This window comes from Hydra viridissima, unplaced genomic scaffold (assembly GCF_058129835.1).
Source record: "Hydra viridissima isolate aposymbiotic clone 2 unplaced genomic scaffold, HvirCarnegie_v1 scaffold_1, whole genome shotgun sequence".
Classification (NCBI taxonomy): Eukaryota; Metazoa; Cnidaria; class Hydrozoa; order Anthoathecata; family Hydridae; genus Hydra; species Hydra viridissima.
The window spans coordinates 11,995,198-12,004,460 of NW_028324300.1; the positions used below are offsets into that span (position 1 = coordinate 11,995,198).

A 9,263-nucleotide genomic window follows, 5' to 3' on the forward strand; every position below is an offset into this window, starting at 1 on the left:
GATCAACAAAAATATTGCAATAATAAAGATAAAAATAGATAAATATCAAGTAGTGTAAGTAGTATAAATACTTAAATAATATAAGTTATAAATATAAGTTATAAATATGCCATTCGAGAAATTTTATTTTTTCTTTTTCTCTGGGACTGTGGAATAATATAAGATACTTTCTTCGTTCAGATTTCATAGCAAAAAACATTTAGCTGAGTATTTTTCCATGTTTTCTTTTTACTTAAATACAGTTTATAAATATTTTTATATATATTCAATTATATATTCCCTTTTGTGTAACTAACCATCTTGATAAATTGGAATTTGATATTATATATTTTAAACATCAACCAAATCCTGCAAAACTTTAAAACTAACTGATAAGCTGTAGCAAGTTTTAAGTTTGAGTCATAAAGTATGAAAACCCAAACTTAATATCCTTTCTTTTAAATTTCAAGTTATATTGTGTTTCTATTACTATAAATAATTTTTATTGTGATTAATTATTTACTCTTTATATATATTTTTATTGAAACTAATTCTTACATTTTATAGTCCCACCTCATAACATGTTTTTTTAGCAGCCGAACAACTGGTGTAATAAGTTCTCTCCACCATCAATCTTTTTATTCGAACTTTTTTATTTGAAAAAACGGCATTTAAAAATGTAAAAAGTATTTTTGATAATTGTTATGAAGAATTTGTAATGTGGAGCAAGCAGATTGAATGGGGTAAGAGAAGAAGATTTGTCAAAAAAAAAAAAAAATGGAGTCCTCTTAAACAACAGTTTGACTGTTGAATAAAATCGAGAGGTTTTTAATAATAAATGTGTTTCCTAAAAATCATCCAAACAACATTAAGAAAAAGGGAGCATATACGCATGCGTGTCAAAGTGACAAAAGACGTCAATGAAACGACTCATAGAAAAAAGACTATATTATTCGGCCAAGAAACAAGGCTACCTTATTACTAAGTCAAATTAAAGTTTTATTAAAGATTAAGTTAAATGAATAAAAAATAATCCAACTGAATAAATAATTTAATTATTCTTATAGAGTTTGGGTATTCTTAGAAAACATAAAACCATGGAAGATTATAAAACAAGTTAGCCTTCGACAACTGCATGCCGCACACTGATCTAGGCAAACGTTTTTGTGAAAAAGTTTATTTGTATTTAAATAACAAGCCGACACTGTATATCTAAACATATATAAATTATATATTCATGATATGCGGTGTTTTTTTCCTCAAAGTCCATGAATTAAAAAAAATAAAAAAAAAAAAAAATAAAAGAACAAAAAACTGAATTTTTTTTAACAGCACCCATGTTTGTTGTTTATGCAAATTTTACTATGGAGCTAAAATCTTTTTTTAATATTGCGTAAGGTTTTCGTATTCATCTTTTGTACAATTTTTTTTTTTCTCGTAAATCTTTTTCGCATTATCTGTTAAATTATTGGTATAATGATTAATGGTATTTAATTAATTTAAATGATATTTTTATCTGTTTTTTCTAAAAGTCTGTTGTTTTTCTCTGTGTTTGTGTTTGTTTTTTTTATTTGTATTTTTTTTTTGACGAAAGCAACGAATGGTTGCTGTACCTTGCACGATACCTTGTGTTTAAAAGTTAGATAAATTTTATTCTCAAGTAAACTTGTTGCCTTTTTTTTTTCGTCGTTGTTTTTAATGTAATAACGTTGAAAACAATGATGATACTGTCGCTAATGCTGGTATCGGCGTTATATTTTTCACGGTCCTTTGCGCTATTGTTGTCCGACGCTACTTTACATTGTTGTTAGCGTCGGTATCTTTATTTTCTCGCGTCGGAGTTACAGCTGTTGTTGCTGATGTTGATTATGTCAAGTGAATATTGGTGTCGTCGCTTCCTGACGTTTTTTTAATTTTCTTTCTTTGATAAGCGTTTTGGTAAAAATCTTATAAAGGGTAAGCGCTTCTTTATGACTGATACAAAGAGCTATTATACTCTTTACTCAAACATAAGTTTTCAACTTTGGTTGTATTAATTCAAATTTCGATTTTCAAAATATGTACGTATATCCTTTATTTAAAACACTAAGCTAAAATCAAAGAAAATGAATAGTCAAGAATGTACATATCAACATATAATGGAAAGCGATGCCCAGAAACCGGATCAAATTGCTGCTGATAATAAGTTTGTAGAAGAATGTAGGAATAAAGATGATGAGATCCCGATGCATCTAATGGATGATTTTTTAGGAGCTATGCTTTTTCCGCATTTTGATCAAAAGGCAGACAAGCATTTTAAAAGCTTCACAAAACAGCCGAAACGACAACTTTTTAAAAAAAAGAATACATCGGCCAACCTTATTAAAGAATTATTTTGTCCTGCTCACACTTCACAAACTATAAAGTTTTTTGGTGGAAAAAAAGCAATGGAATTTGAAAGAGAGCGATCAAAAAATTCAGGGTTCGTCATACATCCATGGAGTAAATTCAGGTTAAGAATATTTTTATAAATCTTTTTTTTTTTTCCAACCGCTTTGAACTTAATGTTTATATTTATATGTTTGTTTATTACGTTAATAAATATTTTTGTAAGTATACATTTTTTATTTTCTGTTAATCTAGGCAATATTGGGACTTGCTTATAATGGCAATGCTCGTCACAAACATGTTCATTCTGCCTTTGGATATAAGTTTTTTCTCCAACAACATTTATAACACCATTAACACTGGTAGCACAAATAATGGAACTAATGGTAGCCACAAACCTAAAAGCATTAGCAACACCTTCTTTGGTTTTCACATTGCTTCTGACATTGTGTGTTTAATAGATATTCTTATGAACTTTAGAACCGGATACCGAGCTGGTCCAGAAAAGAACGACTTTCAACTCGACGGGAAAAAAATTGCTATTCAGTAAGTCAAACTGTTAATGTATCATTTTAATGATACTATATTTACAAAAATCTTTTAGATACATTGAGCAAATACTTATTTGCTTTACTACACTTTATTAAAACAAAATTCAGTTTCTAGGAATGTCAAATATACCAATACGCAATTCATAAATTTCTAAGCCATACAACAAGTATACAACAAGACATAGAAAACATATATTTGGAAAAAACGTAGCCTCTAAACTCAGTAAGTTTTACGACAACAAAAAAAAAAAGGTATTAAAAAATAAATGTTGTCATGAGAATCCCTGTTTATTGTTTTTTTTCTCTGAAGTTGGATTCACAAAATTTTACTTTCAGCTACTTTAAGACATGGTTTACCATTGATGTTATCAGCACTCTTCCATTGCACTTTATTCTTATGTTATCTGTGGGGGAACGTATGAGTGGAGAAGAAGTTAGCATTGGATTGAAAGGTGCTTCTAGGGTTTTCAAGATTTTAAAGGTGTCAAAACTGCTTAATTTATTGAAACTTCTCCGACTTTCAAGAATAATTCGAGGTGTATCGCAATATGAAGAGGTATGAATAGTTTGTTATTTTTATTTATGTGTTTTAATACAGGTCAGGATTAAAAATTGATTATGACTTATATTATTGCATGATTAATTTTTATTCTGCTCGAGTATCAACAGATGTTTTTTGGTTAACCTCGTAACCAGGACATTTGTCTTCAGAGCTAAGATTATAAGTATTATTGCAACGCATAAAAATTGAAAACAAAGTTGGATGTAATTTTATTTCAAGAGCTTCTTTTTAAAAGAACTTCATTCCAGTTAAATAGTTTTTCAACGCTCAGAGCATGCGTAATCAAGTTTTCTGTCCCCGACTGTTAAATAAGTTATTATTAAAGCAATAAGTAAATTATTTAAGGAACCAAATAAATCTCAATTTGTTTGTTTCCAAAATAAGTATTCAACAAATCCATATAATTAGAAAATTAAGAAATAGGCATAATGAAAATTGTTAATAATTGTTTCGAAAAGAGAAAAAAATAAAATAAAATAGAGAAAACATCAACAATATTGTATTTTTTTTAGGTACTTTTTTTTTTATTGTTTTAAAGACTTTAAATAATGTTTAAATTATTTTTCTAACCGTAGAAAGTTTTACTTTACTTATGTAAAGATAAAGTTTTTTTTTTTAACACAATTTTAGAATCTGTTAAGTTGACTTTCTTAAACGCATTTAAGGTGTATTGCTGGACTGCGGGATTTATACGGTATATGAAGCTTGTAAGCATGATGCTGCTGATTGCACACTGGAATGGTTGCTTACACTTTCTTGTTCCTATGTTACAGGAATTTCCTGAAAACTGCTGGGTGCGTCTGGGCAAGTTAGAGGTAGTTATTTATGTTATTTTTGGTATTTTATCTTACTCTATTAAAATCATGAATCTTCAAAAAACACTTTTTAAAAGTTATTTTCTTTATGTAAGCGACACAATTCAACTTAAGCATATTATGAAATCAATATACTAAACTACCGAATCTCCACAGGAGGTCATCTCAACCTCAAAGCTTTAGTTGTCATTCAATAAGAGATGAGCCAAACAGTGAACACGGTTTTACTCCTTGCATAAAACGCTCTAATAGCTCAACAACAACAAAAATAGAAAATTAAGCAAAAATAACACAAACAATAAAAAATAAAAAATTCAAATGAAAATTTGAAACTTTTTTTTTTCTTTACTTCCTTTTATTCTGTGAGTTGTAACCGACCGACATATAAGTACAACCGACCGACATGTAGTTTTAAACAACCGACATGTAGTTTTAAACAACCGACATGTAGTTTTAAAGACATACATGTAGGTAAGAACTAAATCCTTATTTAAAAGAAGACTCTAAACAACGAAAAGTGAGTGAATCAGAACTATCAGTAACAATTTTTCTGACCACTTCAATTATTACCAACAGTTTTATATCAAATTTTAACGTTATTAAAAGCTAATAACGATTGCGTAGCAACTTACATAAGATACTTTATTTACGCGACAAAACATGGTTTAAACCTGTATTACGATTAAATAATAGATTATTTATATAAGTTAGGCACCTATCAACAGTAAAACCACGACAATAAAGATTAGTAAATTTAAAAAAAAAAAGATAAAACTGATTTGAATAAATTTATAAAATGAAAAACCAATAGTGAAAATATTTCGGTTTTACCCATTACACTTGCATTTTGTTATAATCAAAAATGCAAGTATAAATAGAAGATAAATATTTAAACCAAATTAATTTCTTTAAACAACTTAGCATAGCCCATGGTACACACAATATGGATGGGCTCTGTTCTCAACTTTATCGCATATGTTAAGTGTTGGATACGGACGCTCCGTTCCTATGATTCTCTCTGAAGCAATCGTGATAATTTTCTCAATGGTCACAGGTGCAACGTTTTATGCTCTGTTTATTGCTCACTCCATGGCTTACATTGCGCAAAGCGAATCTTCTAAAAATTCTTACCAGGAGAGGGTAAGGTAAAATTTTAAAATTACTCTAGCATTTTTTTTTTTTTTATATATATATTTATAATATATCTATGGGTGTATTTGTTTAAAATGCATAACATGAAAAAGCAAGTTTAAAAATCCTCATAAAATACTACTCTTTAATAGTACCAACAAATCAAAGAGTACATGATCTTCCGCAACTTGCCAATCAGTCTTCAGGAGAGAGTTTCAAACTACTATGAACAAAAATATCATCATGGTCGCTTTTTCGACGAGGAAATGGTTTTATCTCAAATATCTCCCCCACTGAGGAGGGTAAGTCTATGTAGACAAACCCATAATTTATTAAGGATATTGATATTATGTAGACAAACGCATAATTTATTCAGGATAATGATATAATTTAGATTAGTTTGCCGTTTTGTGAAATTGTCTCCATTTTTTTTTTGTTATTTCCGATCATTCCAAAAAATAATCTATTATTTAATAATTCAAATTGATTTCTTACTTCAAATCATCTTATGATTTTATTTTGTTTTTTTTTTCTAATTTTTATTTAAGTTTTATTTAAGATTGTTTCAAATTTTTTTTATTCAGAAAACTTTCTTTGATTTTTAGGAGATTATCAATTATTCCTGTCGGGATCTTGTAAAAAATGTTTCTTTTTTCAAAGTTGGATCGCCTGAATTCATATCTGCTGTGATTCATAAGCTATCCTTTGACGTCTATTTAAGTGGTGATGTCATTTGCAAAGAAGGAAACTTAGCAACCGAAATGTTCTTCATACGAAAAGGAAGAGTGGAGATAACAGTAGGTGGTAAATTTATTGAAACTCTTAATGCTGGAGATCATTTTGGAGGTAAATTTTGAAAAATATTATTATTATCGTTTTGTTTTTTCAAACTTTAAATTAAATAAAATGAATAAATAAATAAAACTTACATAAATTAAAGTATGATCTAATTAGAAGATTTCAAAAAAAAAAAAGATTTTAAAAACGTTATACAATCAATAATGTTGTAAAAATATCGGCAAAAAATGTTTAATATTGCTTACACACCCCATTAAATTCTATGGACGGAAAAAAGGTTTAAAGTCACATTTCTAACTTCAACTTAATTTTTTTTTTTTTTTTTTTCAAACTTGGAAAAAAAAGAAAAAAAAATTTTGAAAAAAAAAAAAGAAAGTTAGGAAAAAAAGTTTTGAAAAAAATGTAGAAAGTTTGGGAAAATTAGTAAAAAATTAACAATTAACACTAAAATTTTATAACAAAAAATAATTGAATTAACACTAAAAAATTAGGCCTAATATTTAAGTTTACTTAAATACATAAATAAAAAATCTGTTTCATGTTTATCATCAAATGTTTTTTACCGGGATTCAAATATTCAGTTCAACTCCATTTTTGCGATAAAATTGTTTAAATATTTTTTTAACTAAATAGTTACTTAAATTTGTAGTTGAATTTATACTTCAAAATTGAATTTTTAAATCTGGTGACGCCTAATGCTATGAATTCAAACATATTTAAAATACTTTTTCAATAAAATGAATTTGATCTACTGAGATTTTACTGAAAATGGCTTTAAAAATATCTTTTTAAATAAGATCTCTCTATGTCTACTTTTTATGTCTTAGAAATTAGTTTGCTTACAAATGGTCGTCAAATAGTGAGTGCCGTTGCTTTGACTACTTGTGACATGTTTGCACTCGAGGGAAACTGTTTTAGACGTCTTTTGTTAGACCATCCTGACATGAAACCTATTTTAGAACACGCAGCTATACAACGAATTATTCATATTTTTAAAGAGGTGAAGTATATTAAAAATTCTTTTTACCTCTTCGGATTTTTATTACTGCATAATTAATGTATGGAGTAAGAAATAACCAATTTCTTGTGCTCCACTTTTTTTGTTTTCTACTTTTAAAACTGCTTTTAAAATTTATTTAATTTACTGAATACTGAAGCTCCTATGCTTTATATTCATTTAAAAAGGAAGAACGATTTAAACGATTTTTTAATATAAAAAGTAAATTTACTCGTGCATTGATTTTAACTCTCTTTTTAAACTTTTTGCTGTCGAACGTTTACAAGTACAAATAGGTATATTGTAAATTTGACATCACTGAAAAGCACATGACCGTAACATTTACCCTAGCTACAATTAAAATATTTTTTTCGTCTTTTTTTAACTACAATTTATGTTTTAGTGGCAGGTTATACCGTGTGGGGAATTGAACCACGATGTCAAAGTTGATGAAATTCACAATGGGAGCGGACCAAATTCTAACAAATCACAAGATTTAGAACATCTTTCGGATAAAAATCATTCGTTATTAAATGGAAACAATAACAGTACAGAGATTCCCAAGAAAATCCCTCCTCATATGCTTAAAAATGCCTTAAAAACACTCGGCGGTTTTTTTCAGAGCGATAGAGAAGAAGCAGAGGAGGATGATTATATCGGTGTTAGTGAAAATATTAAAAACGCAATTAAAAATCACAAATCCACTCATGGAGATTGCGGATTGTGTAAAAAAGCTAGCAAGTGGAATGGAAACTAAACGACTCATATTGTAAATTGGTTTATTACGTTTAAATGAATTGTTGTATCTAAAAATAAATACAAAAATAAGAGATTAATTTTTTTTTTAATGAATGTTATCAACCAACTTTTGTAACAGCTTTAGTTGACTTTTAATAGCTGACGTCATATTGTCTCAGAGATGAGCTCTTAACTTTGAATAAGCTTTTTAACCATTCAGTCATTTTTTGGTAAGGCTTACTTAGTATAGACAATGAAATCATTCTACTTTTTTAACAAATATAAAATTAATAAGGGTAATAATCGACAAGTACAAATATTTATTGTAACGTTAACGTTATAGACGTTCTACTCAACCAACGTGTTAGCAATTAACCGCTAAAACATTGTTCGTGTGGAAAATTCATAATCATCAGTTCTGATGTCCAAAAATTTCTTAATTCATTTAGTACATTTCTTCAGCAAGGAAAGTATAGACTATTTGCACAACGTTAATAAAATGTTTTCACAATCACCTTTAAGAGTTACCATCATCCTTTTCCTCCTCCTCCTCCTCCTCCTCTTCATCATCATCATTGTCATCATCATCATTGTCACGATGATGACGAATATGATATGATCATTTTACAAGTATAAAAATTGTACAATTATTTTCAGACCACTCATTATAATCATTGTGATTATGATCATCATTATGATCATGATCACAATGATCATAATGAGTTATCAGAAAAAAGTTATATCATATCTGTATATGTAAAACTCGGAACGTTTTTTTGGCAGCTTCTTTTTTTTTTGTTTTTAAAACCTACGATAATCAGTTCAAAGAATTCTTAAGCTGATGACCAAATTAAAGATAATTAACTTTAAAAACATTGGTTCACTGCGGATAGAGGAGTAAAACGAAAGAAATATTTTACAAATTATTCTTTTTTTTAAAAAAAAAAGAAAACCTTTTTGCGCTTAAATCCTTGACTTATTTTCTTTTTATCTTCGTTCTGTTTATAGACAAAAGAAGGAGTCCACTACACTCGATATACTCGATATACTCGATGTATTTGTACTTGATATACTCGCATAGACATTCTTAACATACTCGATATACTCGATTTAGGAAGGGAATTTTATTCAGTACTGTTTTCAAGAATTGTTGATAAAATTTCAAGAATTGTTGATAAAATTTCAAGAATTGTTGATAAAATTTCAAGAATTGTTGATAAAATTTTAATTGTATTTATGTAGAAATTTTTCGTTTGAAATGAAGTTGCACTGAACTTTATATCTTATTTTTCTTTAACTTTATCCTTTTTTTTATTGAGGATTAT

At 28.0% G+C, this 9,263-nt stretch overlaps 1 protein-coding gene across 4 annotated transcripts; it reads left to right on the forward strand.

Moving 5' to 3' along the window:
* Positions 1–1,978: 1,978 nt before the first annotated feature.
* LOC145187246 (potassium/sodium hyperpolarization-activated cyclic nucleotide-gated channel 1-like) lies at positions 1,979–8,025 on the forward strand. Of its 4 annotated transcripts, none has more exons than XR_016447625.1 (9): positions 1,979–2,470; positions 2,602–2,892; positions 3,234–3,453; positions 4,125–4,274; positions 5,196–5,419; positions 5,558–5,707; positions 6,011–6,626; positions 6,695–7,203; positions 7,604–8,025. XR_016447625.1 is itself a non-coding variant. In XM_090072990.1 (9 exons), the coding sequence occupies exons 1-9, from the start codon at positions 2,085–2,087 to the stop codon at positions 7,955–7,957; spliced, it is 2,184 nt and encodes a 727-aa protein (XP_089929116.1). In that variant the 5' UTR covers positions 2,002–2,084; the 3' UTR covers positions 7,958–8,025. The 4 variants fall into 4 exon arrangements, 2 of the variants coding, with proteins under 2 accessions (XP_089929116.1, XP_089929123.1); XR_016447624.1 differs by having other exon boundaries at positions 6,011–6,251; positions 7,031–7,203; XM_090072990.1 differs by having other exon boundaries at positions 2,002–2,470; positions 5,196–5,414; positions 6,011–6,251; positions 7,031–7,203.
* Positions 8,026–9,263: the final 1,238 nt, after the last annotated feature.